Genomic DNA, 19,960 nt, shown 5'->3' on the forward strand with positions numbered 1-19,960 from the left:
AGGAAACTTTGCCCAAAAAGGACTGCATGCTAGTACAGACCGAAACTAGTCAGGTGGTAGTTTGCATACAACGGCACTTGATATACATGAGAGAAACGATGAACAACCAACCATGAACAGTTTACAGAACAACAAAAATACACCGATTGAATATAAGTCAGCATCTCCGTTTCTTTTTCAAAACACGACGATGAGCTCTGAAGAACTATCAAATCGTTCTACAGAAACCATGAACAGGCGTAAAAACAGAGGAAATAAAATTCAAAATGATCAACATGCTATGCTTTCGGAAAGCGGTCAAAGTAACAGACGTAACGAGAGAAGAACTGTGGGAAAGTTTAAATCCTATTTAGTGCCCGACACGGATGCACAATCATTCTACCAAAGCCACACAGAAAACAATATTGAATGCATCGATGGATGTAGACCTAAAACCCAAAGCATGATACATCCAGCCAAGATTGGATCTACTCCCAGTAAGGATACAAAAATGGAATATAAAAAAACTAATATTTATCAGTCAACGACTAGAGATAAAACACATGATGATAAACTATCTATCACAGAAACTTCAAAACATGAACCAGTCGGCTAAGGTTTTCCATTTCTAAAAGCAATGGAAAAAAACGACGCGTCTCTCATTGTTATGGAACTAACGAAGAAAAATATCGCATTACGAAAATGTATTGTAAGAACAAAGTTAGATCGAGAATTGCTGTTGCTCTATCTTAAAGTGCTAAACAAAGCATTCGAAAGTGTAGATGTGCCAACCGCGCTTTATACACTTTTTGAAATTTTATGCGAAGAGGGTTTTTGGGAAGCTCTTCTAACCTTCTTGATCGACCTGCAGTCAGGTTTCGTATCGGATACAAAACAAACTGTTGTAACATGTGTGACACAAATTATGACAAATCAAGTGGCCAATAATCCAATGACTATATCAGTTTTCAGAAGGTTGTTTACAGTTATAAAAATGATCGCTGATGACCCAGCAAACGCTTCTTGTATTAACGATGTAACAAGGAAATAATTAAACGATTTTGCTGATCTTAATAATGCTTATACAAAAGACGAAAAACCAAATGAGCCATGAAGGTAAACCATCAGACAACTTTAGAACGATATCGGTTCTTCCGAGAATAGAAGAAATCAAAGGCTTCAGCCAACCATTCCTACGGAAAAACAAACTAGGCGGAAAATACGAAGACGTAGATGATTATTTAGATGTACAATTTAGACTTTTAAGAGAAAATTTTATTGGGCCTTTAAGAGATGGCATCACGGAGTACATTCAACACAATCAAAGCAAAACTAAACCTAACGTTGAAAATACTGGTATTCGTATATATCGAAACGTAATTGTAGTTGGACCAGAACTCACTGAATTTGGTTTAAGTTTTAAAATGAAAATGGAAATGACACAAGGGCTAAGAGAAATACATTGGGAGTTAGGTAAACGTTTGATATATGGATCATTGGTTTGTCTTTCTGACAATGAATTTGACAAGCTTGTTTTGACTACCGAAATTGAAAACGAAAAGATAATGCTCTGATTATACTCCTTTAATTGACGTTTCGGCATAATGCCTTTATCAAAACATTGGAAATTATATGTTAACTACATTTTTACGTCTTTTGACTGCACAATTTAAATAACAAAGAAAAATGTTTTTAAACGTCAAATGACGTTGTACATGATGACGTCATAAATGGCGTTATATAAAATGGCGCCAAAAAAATGTAAAAATTCGCCAAAAATGAAATGACGTTAAACACTTACATATTGTATCTTAATCCTATGTTAAATGTGTGCTTAATGGACGGGCTATTTACTGTTTTTATTGAAAATGTCAAGATATCAGATGTGCTAAACAGAAACTTTACTATTGCTGAATCTACAGTGTATTTTAAATCTTACAAACATGTATTATATGGGCTTCAATTCATGAACGAAACGAATTTCTCATTTGCAAAACATATTATATTTAGCCAACCTAAATGCCCCCACCTGCGTATTTGGATTACAAAACAACTTTTGATTTGTGGCCGTTGATACACGATGACTACACAATTGTTCACCCTAGCCATATTCGAAACGAGGTACTAAGTGTTCACCAGCGTATTTTGTCAAAAGGAAACACAAAGTCTGCACTTGTGAAAGTACTTGACAGTTCGTCATGGCCAGCAAGGTCAAGTCTGCAATAAGAAGGCTCGCAGCTGCGAGCCATACAGAACGCACTATCAAGAGAATTTGCAATTATTCAAGGTCCACCAGGAACGGGAAAAACATACATTGGTCTTAAGTTGGCAAAAGTTTTGCTTCACAACAAAGACACATGGGCCAATGAGAGTGGAATGACCTCACCGATGTTGATAGTTTGCTATACAAACCACGCACTTGATCAATTTCTTGAGGGAGTTGCGAAATTTTATCGCGGGGACTTGGTGCGCGTTGGTGGCCGTTCGAAGAGTGAGCGGTTGAAAATATACATTGAAACAATATCGGACGGGCGCTAACAGTCCTCGGAGCGCTATCGGGAAAATGACGCAATTAAAAAACTCGGCGCGTACGGATTAAAACAAATGTCAAACCAAAATACGCGATTTAACCATAACTATACAAATCTGTTTACAAACTATAATCAACAAAGAAACACTACGTGATGTATTGAGCGATAGGCAATTCCAATCATTACAAACAAATAGAATATCAACCAATACCGATGATTCTGCTCAATCAACTATAGCTCATTGGCTACGAACGGACTTAATAGAGCATGAGTGCAGACAGACAATTTACGAAGGCCCCAATGACGATGAGGATTTGGAAAACGGCATTCATGTAACCACAGGAAACGAAAGATCTGCTAGTATACTTTTGGAAGATATACTACCAGATTTTCACACATCTGAGGTTGCAATATTGTATCAAGCCAGACGGAAGATACTATCAGGTTATAATGTCACCAAGGAATACGTGCATGAACTTCTGAATCATATAACCAAGATTCGTTTTAATTTAAATGAAAGCAATCAGGAATTATCCAAGGAGGAACAGACAAACAAGAATAAGGAACTGCAAAACTGCAAAGAGACCACAAGAGAATGAAGCAAGAAGAAAATGAGCTTCAGTTTCGCTTAAAACAAGAACAATTAATTCGGAAATCTGTCAAGAAAAAGATACCAAATCTAATTTTAAGTAATGACTTGATGACACACCAAGAAGCATGTGATATTGACGATATTTGGAAGCTCAACCTTAAAGACAGATGGAGACGTTATCGAAGCTGTGTGCAGACATATTGTTTGTTTTTATATCATAAGATTGAACAAGAAAGGGAAGGTTTTAAGATAATAGCTAAACGATACAAAGAGGCAAAAATGCAAACCGTTATTGGAATGACAACAACATTCGCTGCTAGATACCGCAGCACCTTACGGGACATAAAACCTCCGATTGTGATTGTTGAAGAGGCGGCTGAAGTATTGGAAGCTCATATCATCACACCCCTGAGTGATGGATGCAAGCACATTATTTTGATAGGTGATCACAAACAGTTGCGACCAAATCCATCGGTTTACAAACTGGCTACCAGAAACAATCTGAACATAAGTTTTTTCGAACGCAATGTTTAGAGCTTCAGCACAGGATGAGACAAGACATAGCGGATAACATGCGGCATATTTACCCAGGTCTTCATGATCACAACCATGTGCGATTCTACGGCGATGTTAAAGGCTTAGCAAAGAATGTCATGTTCATCAATCATAACGAACCGGAAAGTTCTAATGGTGAGCTCAAAAGTTTTGCTAATCCATTTGAAGCCGATTATGTTGCTAAAATTGCAAAACATCCTTTGCTACAAAACTACAATGTGTCCCAAATAACCGTTCTTACCACATACACAGGTCAGTTACTTGAATTAAAAAGACGTGTATGAACCGCGACGAATATGAGGGAGTAAATGTAACCGTCGTAGACAATTATCAAGGAGAAGAAAATGTTATTGTTATATTATCACTTGTAAAAAGCAACCATGAAAATTGAATAAGGTTTTTGAACACTGAAAATAGAATTTGTGTTGCTCTTTCGCGAGCAAAAATATGATTCTTCGTAGTCAGTAATTTTGACCAATTATCATCTGTGTCGTCTTTGTGGAAAGCTATTACAGACGACATGATAAAAAGGGGTTCTATCTCAAGAGGATTACAACTCCGTTGCGCTAATCATCCAAACGACCCACCGAAAATTGCAAAACGGCCATGGTCTTCCATGATGCTCCACTAGGCGGGTGTACGTAAATGTGTGGAGGAATACTGAATTGTGGCCATACTTGTCCACTGAAGTGTCATATAAAAGATCCCTTTCATAAAATGTTGAAGTGTCAAAAACCATGTTACCAACATTGTGAACGGAACCATCAGTGCACAGGCAAATGTTATCAAGATCCTTGCCAACCATGTGCAGTAATTGTTACGATGACCATTCCACAATGCGGGCACTTGCAAGATATCGAATGTCACTTGGATCCTTCTAAAGTTATTTGCAACACCAAACCTTGTCCTACAATTCTCGATTGCGGACACCCATGTACCCATGCATGCGGTGATCCGCATACTGAAAACTGTGAATATGAAATTGAAAAGAAATTTTCCTGTGCACATACATGTAAAATTCGTTGTTGCCAGGAAAATTCAGAACAATGTCCACAGCCTTGCGGCAGTATACTACAATGTGGCCATGAATGTAATGGTACGTGTGGTTCTTGCTTAAATGGAAGATATCACGACAGATGCAGGCAGATATGCAGTCGTATTTCAATATGTGGTTATCAATGCGAATCGCCGTGTGCGCATTGTTTGCCATGTAATCAGAAATGTCAAAACAAATGCGTACATAGCACATGCAACAAACTGTGTGGCATCCCATGCACGCCTTGTAAGGAACCATTTACATGGTCTTGTAAACATGATCAATGCTCAAAACTTTGCAGTGAACCATGTAATCGGCCACCATGCAACAAACCTTGTGAAAGAATACTAAACTGCAACCACATATGCATTGGTTTGTGTGGTGAGCCGTGTCCACACCTTTGCCAACTTTATGATAAAGAAAAAGTTACTGAGATTTTCTTTGGCACTGAAGACCTCCAAAACGCACGAATAGTAAAACTGCACGACTGTGGGCATGTACTGGAATCCACAGGTTTTGATTACTACATGAATATGAAAGAAGAAACCGGAGAGCTTTGTTTATAATGCTGTCCAAAATGCAAAACGCCTATTCGCAAATGTGTGAGATATGGATATATTGTGAATAAACAGCGAGATATTGAACAAGTCAAGAAAGCAATTCTCGGTAGATCATTCGGAAAATTGAAAACAATGTTGGACGCGGAAACAAAGTTTTTGTTGAAACAAAAAAAATCAAATATCTAAATCAAGCTACGCATCAATATCAGCTACGGAGCTCGCTTTTAAAAGTTGTAATGCTGCGATCAGAAATGCTTACTTCAAAATTCAAAAACGGATAACGTCCCTAAAAGAAAACAAAAGTTTTGTTATTTTATCTTAGCAAGTTATTCAAACAATAAATGTTCAACTTCAAGTAATACATAAGTTCGAAACTTTGTTTGAGATGACAGTGAACACACAAAGAATGCCGTTTTTTGAAGACATTGTTAAAAAAGTTGCACACGCTCGTTTTGTATTTTCTGAGCAAGAACTAATTTATATAAACACCGAATTAAACCGAGCCCAATTGTACTTCAAGTGTCATAAACTGGAGAAACATTTGAAACGAGTTGGTAAACATTCCAAAGTAGCAAATGACATAAAAATTGTGAGGAACACATTGTTTTCGTTTCATGTATTAACTGCAGATTAATTTGATCGAGTGCGTGCCTGCTTGAATCGCATGAAGGGCAAGACTATGATTCCTGGGTTTAAGATAACTGAAAAAGAGCGGATTTCAATAACACAGGCAATGAAACTAAACACGGGTCATTGGTTCAAGTGCCCGAATGGTAAGTTTTAAATATGTTAAACTGTTGGGCAATTTTTATGGCCTTTTCTTATGATTTTTGTTTTTGTTTTATTTTTTGTTCAGAATAAGACAACTATGACTTTCTAGCCAACGAGCTTCTTTTAAAAGAAGGCACAACTAAAAATCCGGAGCTCACGTTTTCAGTCCTTGCTGCAACGGCATATCTGTTAGCGATTGATCATACAATATTAAGTATTGTTATTATCTACATTAATTTTAATGACGATGAAATGTTTTCAGTATCTAACATAAGCAATAAAGGTTCTCGTATCTACATTTACTAACTACTAAAATCTGCTCAACTTGCACTAGAGAAGCTTAAAGAAGTTGACTGACTGCAAAGATATGACTATATAATGAGAAACAGGGTACACATTCTAAAGAAAAAGATTTCATAATGGTCGCTAGGCGGTTACCATATTGTCTATTCCACCACGACCATCACGTTATGTATACAAATATATAGAAATAGTAGTAATTATGTATATGTCGAGATAAAAACATTATGCCTGAAACACGGGCCTTCCTTATTTAAAATTAAGACCTGGCATTTGTATTTAATTTGTGACTATAACGAATAAGTTTAATTAGTAAGATTATTAATAGATTTGTCCGAGCTATCCTACGCATTCATATGTCCACGTCGTTGTCGGTGATTGCGTAATACAACGGTTTATGTTTGCGCGCAACATCTCAATTTCACTGTTTCTACTTCAGATTTTTAACCTTACCTTCACACATTTGTTCAAGATAATTGTCCATGTCAGAAACCGGTTTCAGAATTCCATCTGCAATTTAGCATATGCATGTCCCCTTTTTACTAAAAAATGAGATTAACGTTTGCGTGCAACTACTTCATATCTCTATATTTACTACATTTATGGAAATAAAACATTAATGTCCAGAGTTTTAATAGACAATCACATACTGATATCGATTACGGTCACCAGCTTTTTGTAAGATTAGCTACTGTTATATTTATTCAAGTAAAAGTCGGGTTAACGTGCAAAATTAAATAAGTGCTTATGTTCGCGTGCAGCAGTCTATCAATCTATCAATCGTGATGTTACACCTGAGTTTGACTTTGAATACGCTACCGCGCCTGGATAAACACATAACCGCAAACAAGACATAAAACTACTGCAGTATACCACGTGATGACATCGACAGAAACACAAATGTTGTGTTCGGATAAATAGTATTTGGAATTGGGCCATATGACCCATTCGGTTATCAAGCTGGGGTGAACTTTGGTAAATCTATATAATTTATTAATACTGTAAGTGATGTAGTGAGCCATTTATACAAATAAGTTTATTCGAACAATTACAAAGGTGCCACTTATACATCCTAAGTATTGATTGTACAACTATCGATGCCTTGTTAAAAATTTACGAAGCCAAAACGTTGGTCCAAATATCCGTATGATAATAACTGTTGTTTTACATTCACCATTTTAGCACGTTTTTGAAGTCAAATTATTAAGATTTTTGGAATAAGATGGAAAAATGCAGTTTTAAAATCATTTTCAGTCCATGCGTATACAAACTAAACTTTTTTAGATACTAACGAATGCATATCTAACTCCTGCCTGTATGGTAGCACATGTTCAAGTGATATAAACAGTTAAACCTGTACATGTCAAGCCGGCATTAGTGGAAGGAACTGTGAAACCGGTGAGTACCTTTGTTTACACTTTTCTTAGCATACACAACAATTGAATCCCCTTCAATTTTGGCAGATGAATGAATCTTAGTAATGTTATGGCAAATTTGAAAGATATACCACCACTTTTGTTAATCGGGTGCTCCGTCTTATTTCTGACGTTTATGTTTAAATGACTATATGGCGACAATTAAAGCAGATCCCTTTTAGCTCGTCTTTGCATTACATGCTTATGATGAGCGTGTGATTACCTCTTTTCCGTCATTCGACGTCCGTCGTCCGTCGTCCGTTGTCCATTTTGCGGTAAAGGGCAGTTTTCAACAACTCACTATAGTTAGACAATTTGTTTTAATTCTTCATTTAACTTGCGGAACATTTGTGCTAAAGATATTTTTAATGTGCCAATCGCCGTAAACAACACGGCCGCAGGGGCGTGGCAAGTGTCCATATATGGCTAAAGTGAAAACTGGTTAACATGTTTGAAGTCATATTTTTGTGTTATATCTTGATTAAACTTGCTCGGATCATATGTGTTCATGGCATATCGTCTCAGTACAAAACGGGTTCTGATTTGTTAAAAACATGGTCGCCAGAGAGAATGGCACAGTCGCTTACATGGCTTTAGTTAAACGTTCAAAACTCAAAAGAAATCAATATCCCGGCTGAAACCGTAAATGAACGCTCAAGTCGGGTAGTTTTTCTTAACAAGGCTAATGCGAAACCTTTTGAACTCTCTAAAATTCGTACTTTTGATAAATCAGCTTGACACTTTATCAGAAAACTTGAATGATGTCTAAGTGGAGTTTAAAACGGTTCCGGTTAAAAAGATCAGAATTCACAACAACTACAAAAAACAGTTCAGTTCAAGATCCGTTCTGGTCTCCAGTGATCTACATATTGCTGTTGACTCTCTTGTTTAAACTTAATCATTTTACATTAACTTATTTCATGTTTTGAAAGCAACCCATGATGTTTCACTGGCTTGGCTCTGATTGTGTTTGTTCCCACTCTAAGAAGGGGTAGGAGGCATATAGATTTTCCTTCGTCCGAACATCCTCCCGCCTGTCCGTTGGACTTTATGTTGTGGAATGCTTAAAGAGGGCTTAAATTTTGCGAACAATTTAAGCAGCAAGTGATTTAAGCGACGTCATATTTTGTCACAACGTTTTTTTTACCAATTCGGATATGGAGCCCATCTCCAAAATGTAATTTTTAACTTGCGTCAGTTGTAACCATAAAAGTTATGCTGCTAACATATTTACCAGCAATTGAACTTACGTACGGAAAAAGATTGGTTCGAATTTGTCGACATAGCCGAAGTTTAGGTCGTTTTTTTAAGTATATTTTATTCACTAGTGGCACGCGTACTTCAAAGACTATTGATGTTACATGTAGAAATCATTATATCCCTACATGTTAAATTGGGCACCTTCTTATTTTGGTTTGCATAATTTCGATATAACCGGAGTAATGGTCTCTATCTATACCAAACATTAAATGACCCGTTATTAGCAACAACAAAACCAAGCGCATTGTTTGTGTCATGCGTTACTCAACAATAATTACTGTACAAGGGAAACAACTAGAACAACCTATCAACCGGATACTCTACAAGTAGTTGCTGCTGACTTTACATATTTATATACCGGTATAATGTAAATTTCCGCGCACACATACATCAAAGTTATACCTATTTTTCCACATTGAAATGAATGTGCATCCTCCCCATGCCTTCAGGGCGGTACATGTTCAGATGGTGTTAACTTTTTACACCTGTACATGCTCAGGAGGCTTAAGCGGAAGGAATTGTGAAATCAGTGAGTAATATTCTGGTTTTACCTTTTTCAACATACAATTCAATTATCTGGGCAGTCCCATATCAATATTTGCAAATGAATTAACCTTATTATAAAAGTGTCTCGTTTTACATAAAACCCATGTAAATACGGTCTCCGTCTTCTAGCTGACGTTCTTTCGGAATGATCTTTTAGAGATTTAAAAACTCAAACCTTTTTCTTAATTTTGATTACAAATTTTACTACTTTCTTATTCCGAGAGCAATCGCCGATATTACAATTACTCAGTATTAAATTATATTATATATGATATTGTTAACATCCACCGTTATCCCTCATTTAGGATTCCATCTTGTTTTGGCCGCAAACGTTAGAATAATTCAATTTGAAACAGCTTTAAATGTTGTTCAAGTTTTAACGTCAAATGTATATATTTTTGTGTCAAGAAGGTAATGTTTAAACAATTCATACAATAAATACTATAAAGGCAACAGAAAAAGCATTATTAACAATATGTTCAGTTCATTCCCAGACACACCTGTTCAATATCTACTGTTTCAAAGACTTTTAAAATAAAAAGCTGGTGTGTTTTCAGTTTGTGAATTTTCGTTTATGTACAATTTTAGACTCCAACAAGCAGTTGATATGCTACAGTTGTGCCGATATGCCTGACCTTGAACTCTGTGATACAGTGAAGACATATGGCAATGGGGAAGTGATATGATTTAGTTTATAAATCATAGACTTAAAGAAGAACATTATATATTTCATAAAAGGTTTTACAGCGCACCTTAACAATTTAATTGTGTGTTTCTGCATTATGAAATTTGTTTTCAGGTGCGAAGAGTAGAGCGAATTCATCCTAAGTAGAGGTTGAGATGTTCCAATATGTCAAACATCTACAATTTAACATAATGTAATGTCTTCATTAACTAGTTCATCAATTTATAATGTTAATCTGGGATGTTTATAGTTGATATTTCTACATAGAGTTCTCTTCTTATTAGGCAGTAAGGTATTATTAGTTTCAGATGTGTTCGACCTAAGCTCCAGTAAATGTGCAAAATATTGCAGTAGCGACTTCTGAAATGGACATGGAAGCAAGAATGAGTGTAGTTTATATATGATTATTTTGCTAGTGTCTTGTTCATATATGCGTATGTCAGAGCGAGTGCTGTTTAATATGCGTGTAGGTTTAATCTCAAGACATGAACAAGGCCCATTGTACTATGCCCACAATCACGTTCGAACCGTTCAGCAATCCACGTCCATGTAATACACACAAGGTGAGTTTAAATATGCACGATTTTGTATTGTTCCAAATAGAGTTTTATACACTTACATTGTTATTTAACACATTAATTTTATAGTATGATTCTCGTTCATTAAATGCACATAATAAATGCCGGTAGCAATACGCAACAAGATAAACGCTTAATGCCAAATCCATTAACTTAGTGTTTGTCGAAACTAACCATATAATTCTACATTTATTAAAAAAGATGAATGCATTTTATTAATGTTCTCATTGTCAAATTACATGCATTTATTTACGTTTTGCAGTATATATATATATATAGTATAAATCCGACTTATTCTTTTGTTCAAATAACCCTGAACGTTCCTGAATAATAGATATAATCTTAAAACAAAGCTGATTCAAAGGTACGTATTTCATAGCCACTTTCGTTATGACAATACCATTATAGACATGAATGTTTGAATTTACCGGCTTTCTGTAAGGCCGTAATAAGTAACGGTAACTCGTGTTAGGTCGTCGAGACGAGATAACTTACTCGTGGTAAAGACATAAGCAATTGATCAACATACATGCTGTTAAACGCTTGTTTCGAAATTGCTTAACGCGGGGGCTCAAATAATTTTGGACGACATAAATCGGACAGATTACCGCTTTAGTGGCTTTTCAAACTGTGTTTATTCTTATTGGTTAATACGGTTGCTATCACGACTAAATTTAAATAAATGATAAGTATTTTAAAACATCAATAATAACAAATCAATTACTTTAAAACACACATTTACTATACATGAATCGATATAAAAAACATCAAGGTATTCAAATAAATATAGATAAGTAGACGTTTCACTGTGCAATACGGAGATATATCTTGACAAGCAAATTAATGTGCTTCCAGTTTTCTATGTGAGTAGTTATCCGATACCAAGATTTCAAATCAAAAGTACACGCTATTCGTCAGTCAAGTTAAGTAAGGTTATCGTGACTTCCTTGTTTTTAGGTCTTGTGAGAATTACACATGGCTAACTTTGGAAAGTATTTTTTGTCCTTCGGTCGTCGTCCGTCATCCGTTAACTGCGCATACCAACGTACTCCCCTCCTCCTTAACCGCTATTTAGATTTTAGATTGCAGATAGTTAGATTTGAGCAAAATTACATTGCCACGATTATTTGTAGGTTGTTTGGTTCCATGCATAGATTACTTTACTTAAAATATGATCGACATTGTTTATATAAGGACAATGAAACGTTATATTTATTCTTTAATTTTTTATTAGGATGGATTGTTTATATATAGTGCTATTTTTTGTTCATACACTTAAAATGAATCCATATATTTATAGATGGATTGATATAAATAGTCTTTCCGTTCATACATTTTAAAGCGAGTTCACGCATAAGTGAATCTGATTGATACATAGTTTTTTGGTTTAAAAGGGTCTTTCACAGATTTTGGCATGTATTGAAGTTTGTCATGATATGCTTTATATTGATAAATGCCAATATTGGATCTAAAAAGCTCAAGTAAAAAATCATGATTACACTTAAAGAAAGAAAAAAGTAACCCCCAACGGGGCTCCAACCACTGATCCCTGGAGCCCTGGAGTAAAACTACCGCTTAGACCACTCGGCCATCCGTTCTCACACAATCACAGATGTATTTTATACCTTATAAAAGCAATATGCATAGTATCACAAAATATAACGACAACAACATAATTCTCCAAATTATTCAATCGTTTTGCGTTGCAACGCTTTATAATTTTCAAGTTTTTAAATCGTTTAAAGATACACATAATGGATATTTTATAGCATGATTAATGTTCAGTATTGCTGTTTCCTCATAAATATCATAACTACAATGAAAATATGCGAATCTAAAACAATTTTTTTTAATTTGTCAATTTACCAAAACGTCCCCTTTTATATATTGAAATCTGTCTCAAAATGTGATGAGCTTGGTTCGACTCAATAATGTTTTTCAACACGAACATCCGCTTTATATAAAAGTGTTACTACTTCAATAATATTTCGACTTTTGAAAATTCGTTGGAGGACATTTTCTATAAAAGTAACATCGTGATGAAACATCTTAGTGAAGTAACATGTGGAGGACCAGTAAATGGCATGACCAAAGCAGCCAGTTCGTGATTCATTGAATGAATAACAAGGACTCCATTAAGAACACTTAAGCGGAATTCAGTTCCCTTTTTGTAAACATAGGTTGAAAGTATTCCATTAATGTAAGATAATCATGCATAATAACATGCAGTAGTCACATCCAAAACATGCATGTTTTAATAGCAACCAAAATGTGTATTTATATTTTTTGTGAATTACAATTTCAGTCGCTGATCATTTTAAAAAAACATATTTTAATACAACGCCCTTGAATACTATGTTCTAATAAAAATGATGAATTCGTTTGAATCAAGTGAAAGCATAATGAAACAGGTAGTTAGTGACATGATATATGTATTGATTATAGGTGCAACCTCTTTGCCTCGGCAATCGGGTAAAGTGTTTCAGGATGCGTAGTAAGTTTTCAATTATAGAACTTAATGTTTGCCATACCAAACATTGACTAAGGTTTCTAGTCGTTTCTACTAAATAACGAAATGTCTAACCAAATAGACATAAACATCCTCATTATACGACTTGTTGTTTAAAAAAAACTCAGACTACTGACGTGTCTTCAACTGTGCATACATAATTAAAACTGTGCCCACCGATCTGCTATATTCAATCAATGCATAGCAAAACGGGGCACGTTTATAACATTGACGTTTGTTGTGCATTGGTTATTGATATGGCGAGAATATATGTATAGATATTGTTTGAAAACAACATCTACTGAAAAAGTAACCAGATCGGTCTTTTTTAAAATACTATTACAAACGAAATGGATCGCAAGACAATAACAACTGTTCAAACATGTCATCTTGAAAGAAAAAACCGGACATTACATATTAAATGAAACCATAACTAAAGCAGCTTATTGAATAAAAGCGAGTTTACCTTTAAGCTTTACAAAATTAAAAATGTTTGTTTTTTCAATCTCCGTTTATGTATTGTTTAAGACAAAACACACCTTCACTTGTAATTGGATTTTTTAGCAAATGTTCATGGAAACAAACGACAGGAGCAATACAAATTGTAATTATGAAACGCTCTGCAACATTAAGATAACTTCAGGCGAGTTGGGTTATTGTTAATATGTGACAAGAAGATATTCCATTATTTTACTTTCCAATACATAGATCTATATGGAAGTTAATAGGCACACATAATAAACTTCATGAACAAGATGTTTACCTTCAGTGCAATGATAAGCGATCAAACGTAAAAAAAAAAACATTAGTTAATTGTCAATGTCAATTAATCGAACTCAAATTTCCGAATGCATAATTTTTTTAAAAACAATTATTAAATCTGTATTACAATATTGTGATCTTAAATTGATAAATGAACTCATAACCCGGCCCATGCAGCTATTATTTAAAGCGTGGTTCCATAATTATTATGACCGTTGATCTAGGTCAAGCCGGAGAGAATCAAATATACAGGCCGTGTTTCTTATCAAACGTTTATAAGGCTATGCGTGTAAATATTTTATATTAAAGTGCTGTTTGCAGTACATAATGGCGCACATGTATTGGGTTATATTGGCTTCCCTTTTCGCATGCACATTTGCACTTAAATGTAAGTAACGTATTGTTGATTGTTGAGGATTTACTAATTAATTCGTCGCGCTACAATACACACGTTTTTACCTATCTATTTTCAGCCACCACAGGAAGGGAATTCGTCACTGGATTTCTGAGTTATGATCCTCATTGCATTTTAAGACTAGATATAGCCTCCAGTACAAATGGCGATGTTGAAGTATACGTACCATATCTCGGAATAAATACCACCTACTCTTTCAATAGAACATTTTCAACTACGTTCGACGATAGTCTTCAGCTTTACGGTACTCGGATCGGACAAAACGGCGTTTATGTTAAATCATCAGTTGATGTTTCGGTCTACATTACCACAGATGAAAATTCATATCAACATGGGTACAGTGAAGACACACACCTATGCCTGCCTATTCAAGCGCTTGATAGAGTATATTACATTTCTAGTTATTTTCCAAACAGAGGACTTCCATCACAATTTATGGTGATATCCCCGTTTGCGAACACTGAGGTGAATATATCCTTTCCTAACGGCACATCGATATCAAAGACACTGAACCGGTTGGACGTCTATCAGGAAGCCTCCCTGAATAGCGATCTTACTGGTACTATCGTCCAGTCAAGTAAACCCGTATCTGTGGTAAGCGGAGTGGCATGTGCGACTGTTCCTAATGCCGATATTTTTTGTGATATGATTGGTGAACAAATGATACCAACTAATGCATTCGAAACAAATTTCATCATTCCGCCAATCCTATCTTACCAATTCATGGTTCGTATTTTCAGTAGTCAACGTAATAACAAGGTATGTGTAAAAGACGAATTGCTTGAAAATTGCACAATTATGGATTCACATAAATGGTTTGAGTCTGTACCTACTCTTTCGCCCTTAGTCGTCACTAGTCAAGAACCGATATCCGTCATACAATACAAAGAAAATCAAGCGTATATGACAATAATTCCGAGTATTCGTCAATTTATGAATGCGTATACTTTTTTTGCACCAGAGGTCTCTGCAGACCACATTCACTATATTTCCGTTACCATAATCTCTTCTGCATCGCAATTGCTTCGTCTAGACGGCAAATTACTTAGTGATCAACTTGTTGACACTGCTCACGTGGCACATCCATTCAACAGTTATACAGTCCTCACATTCAGAATAACTTCAGGATACCACGTGATGACATCGACAGATACACATGTTGTGTTCGGATTGATTGTATTTGGAATTGGATCCGATGCCGCATACGGTTATCCTGCTGGGATAAACTTTGGTAACTGTATATACTCTTTTTATAGTAAACGTTATGTAATGAATAACCAACATACTAGTAATCGATGTATTGGAAAAAACAATAACACACATACCAGATGTAGATTTAAAGTAGTTCATTGTGCGAAACCTGTAACTATGTAATCTGTAACTTTTAAATGACTATCAAACTTTTTTTTCATTTTTTTTCATTTTTTTTATTTATTCGCCAATATGCATTGTACAGTAAAATACAAACATCGCTAGCATAGTAATAAATTGAATTACAGAACAATCATTCATGTTACAGTAATGTATGACAATTCTATAAAAATACAACACAAAAATACTAATAATCATGAAGGTAAAATAGTATTACAAAGAGATTCGACCAATTCCCACGAACTTTTATAACTATTGGCTAAATGTGTGTTTTGTATAACTGCAGAGGCTATTTTGCAGCTACTTCGGAGACCATGAATTGTAGGGGTTACCATTCTACGTCTGCAGTTATAAATAAAGCGTTTGATTTCGAGACATAAAACGTTATACTTTTCAGACTGGTTACCAACTGATCCCAGTGTAAATGTTTTTAAATCAAGAATAAAATTGTTATCAATGTTTTTAATAGCAGATGTGATGTGATGTAAATACATTTGTATGACATTACAACTCCAAAATAAATGGCGATAGTCTCTGTTTCTGTTTTACAGAAGAACATTCGTCTGAGTCACTTATTTTTTTTTTAACAAATTATTTGTTGCTAGTATGTTGTGAGTCAGTCTCACTTGGAACCATTGGTTGAATGAATCTTATGTGATTTATATACCCATGCATTAAGACTTCTCCATTCTGAGCTTTCAATACTGAAAAGGCTGTTCCATTTTACTTGGCCTGTTGGAATTTCATTGTTGTGTTTTAATATGTTATATATAAGTGAGGAATGTTTGTTGTGCAATACTATAGGCTTAATATATCCCGGGATGATTGGGAAACAATTATCATTATTCATTGTTGACATTTAATCAAGATTAAGCAATCCTTCATGTAGGCCCCTTAATATACTTTCATTTTTAATGTGCGTCGATTGTAACTTACACATTAAAAAAAACAAAAACAATTTCCAATTATGTCATTCGTTTTGCTGTTAAAGGGATGCAACTAGCTAAGCATAGTAACCGTCGTGTAAATTTATTTCTGTACGCAATAAAATGACTTTCCAAACATTACGGTTATTCATGCTTTAACAGAAAACTTTTAAAAAGTGCATCGAGTACTCTACAAGCATTTACTACTGACCTTACATAGTTAGTAAAAGGTAGGAATATAAAGTTATCATGTAAATATCCGTTCCTGAGCACACGTACAATGAAGCTATATATATATATATATATATATATATATATATATATATATATATATATATATATATATATTTCCAGATAGAAATGAATGTGCATCCTCCCCATGTCTTCACAGCGGTACATGTTCAGATGGTGTTAACGCTTTCACCTGTACATGCTCAGCTGGCTTCAGTGGAAGAAACTGTGAAATAAGTAAGTAATATTGTGGTTTCACTTTTCCCAACATCGAATTTCATGTTCCGGCCATTCCCTCAGCACAATTCCCAAGCAAATGAAACGTTATATAACATGGGCTCGTTTAAAAGAAATCCATGAGATTGGGTTCTCTGTGAGGTGACTAACGTAAATGGGAATTTGAAGGTTATAAACAAAGTCACATTTATTAGTTTTTATTAAAAAGTTGACTGATTTCTTGTTCCGAGAGCAATTGCCGAGATTCACTCAGTTTTAGTTTTTTATGAAGTGGAGTAACCTTGTTAACATCAACCGTTAATCACTTTTTAAAAAGCCACCATTTGTGTTAATTAGGAGCCGGAATCTCTGCAAGAAATTGCTCTTGAGCTGAACAGATACCATTTCACCATTTTGGACGTGATTAAAAAAATAAAACGCATTTCATAGATTTTCCTGAGAATATGTTCAAATATATACGTGTATGCGGCTTTCAATCTAGACAATCATGTAATATTCTACCTTGACAACATTTAATATTCAAACGGTTAAGAACTCGTACATTGAGAACAATCATCGGGTCAAATGGCCATGCAATTCCAAATCGAGTTTTTCTACTTGAGACAATGATAAGTGCAAAGTAGGTATACTTATGTAAAATGTTAATGCCGTGCTTGCGGACACCAAGCTGTTACTCTTTCAAGATATGAATGAATGTGCATCCTCCCCATGTCTTCACGGTGGTACATGTTCAGATGGTGTTAACGCTTTCACCTGTTCTTGCTTAGCTGGCTACAGTGGAAGGAATTGTGAAATCAGTAAGTTTTATTTGTTTGTTCATTTTGTTCAACATCTATTGAAATGATCATGACAGACCAATATCAAATTTTCCCAAATGAATGAACTTCGATGTAATTCGTTTTCAATAAATCATTGTACAATTGGGCTCTCCGTCTTGTTTATGAAAATAATAACGAGGACATCTGTATTAATTGTAAATATAAGTTTGACTAATTTCTTGTTCCTAGAGCCTTCGCGGATGTTTCAAATACTCAGTTTTAATTTATATGATCTACGTTAAAATCCCCCGTAATCCCCCGTCGGGTTTTCCATTATGTTTCGGACGTTAACGGAAAAATAATCCAATGCTGACGCAACTATACATTTTCCTTCGTTTTCACGTAATATTTGTACACACTGATGTGTGTTCACTTTGTGAGTTTTCGCATATTTACAATTGCAGACTCCAACAAACAGTTGATGTGCTACAGTTGTGAAGACATGTCTAACCTTGAACTTTGTGATACAGTGAAACAATGTGGCGATTGGGAAGTGAGACGTTTGAGTTTATAATTTGTATACTTATTTTACAATACGGTTTAAAAACATAATATTTTAGAACACTTTGTACAGCGCACCATTGATAATTTTAACTGTATGTATTTGCATCTATGTTAAGAAATGAATATGTATTCAGGTATGTGTGGTAGAGAGAACCCATGTCAAGTACAGGTCGGGATGTGCCAATAGTTCGGTAACTTTAATGTTTAAATATTGTAATGTATGCATCAAAAATGTAATAAATTTTCGATCACAATCTGTATTATTTCTCTACATATCCATCCTTCCACAGTAACGTATTATTTGTATATTACATTTTAGTTTGCATACATGTATTAAAATATATATGTACTATGTATACCGTATATATATATACATTATACATGTGATCGATTGGATTCAGATTTGTTCGACATATTATCCAAGCTCCAGTCACTGTGCAGAATGTTGCAATAACGACTACTGCAATGGTCGTGGATGCGGGGATGAAGGTATGCACTATTGAAACTCATGTTGAAACACACATGTACTTGATTTATGAATATTTTATGCCCATCGTCATCATATAACGGTATGCCAGAACCTGTTTTGTTTAATATTTATGTAGGTTTAGTCTCAAGACCTGAACGAGGGCCATTGTGCTATGACTGCAATCATGTTCGAACTATTCAGCAATGCACGTCCATTACACCTTGTGATAAACACCAGGTGAGTTTTAAGACGCGCAAGTCTTAAAATTAGTGAAAATAATGCAAGATTATGTATTGTCCTAGTTAGAATTTTATACGTTTTAACGTTTTATTGAACACATACATTAAAAACAATATGTTTCTGATTACATAGATGCACAGATTAATTTCTGTTGAGGCAAGTTTTTAAAATGTTTTATCACATCAAGTGTGTGTACCAGTTTTAATTTTTCGTGATCTTATTATTTTCTCTAGTCATGCAGTATCGAGGAATTTAATTGGCTTGATCACACAAACTTCAAGCTTGGGTGTGTCGATTCACCGGTATGTCGATATAACTATAGTGCATAAAAAAAAATATATGTTCAATTTATTAATATTTGTATCAATATTCATTGCAGATCACGTATTATACATATTACAAAACTTAAGTAGTTTAAACACCTAGAGCATAGATGATTGAAAGTTTATACTGAGTAATATTAAATAGAAATATTTTATTCAAATATTTTAATTAGACTATTATACAGTTAAATATCAGTGATCATTGATTCATAGTGAATGCATTTCTAGTGCAGCGCTATTGGGAATGGATTGCAACGTTCTTTGCCACGCTGCAAATACTGTTGTGACCAAGACTTTTGTAACACCGATTGCACACATCACCAGTCCATTGGCATAATTGGTAAGCT

The 19,960-nt window shown here is 34.9% G+C and overlaps 1 protein-coding gene and 1 pseudogene across 1 annotated transcript; both read left to right on the plus strand.

Annotated features, from left to right (window-relative positions):
* Positions 1–1,082: 1,082 nt before the first annotated feature.
* Positions 1,083–4,288, plus strand: LOC127835897 (NFX1-type zinc finger-containing protein 1-like; annotated as a pseudogene).
* A 10,062-nt stretch (positions 4,289–14,350) lies between these two features.
* Positions 14,351–19,244, plus strand: LOC127834349 (uncharacterized). The gene is made up of 5 exons (XM_052360109.1): positions 14,351–14,467; positions 14,553–15,731; positions 17,943–18,772; positions 18,983–19,070; positions 19,187–19,244. Exons 1-3 carry the CDS (start codon positions 14,407–14,409, stop codon positions 18,101–18,103), a joined length of 1,401 nt encoding a protein of 466 aa, XP_052216069.1. The 5' UTR covers positions 14,351–14,406; the 3' UTR covers positions 18,104–18,772; positions 18,983–19,070; positions 19,187–19,244.
* The last annotated feature ends 716 nt before the right edge of the window (positions 19,245–19,960 follow it).

This window comes from Dreissena polymorpha, chromosome 6, assembly GCF_020536995.1.
Source record: "Dreissena polymorpha isolate Duluth1 chromosome 6, UMN_Dpol_1.0, whole genome shotgun sequence".
Classification (NCBI taxonomy): Eukaryota; Metazoa; Mollusca; class Bivalvia; order Myida; family Dreissenidae; genus Dreissena; species Dreissena polymorpha.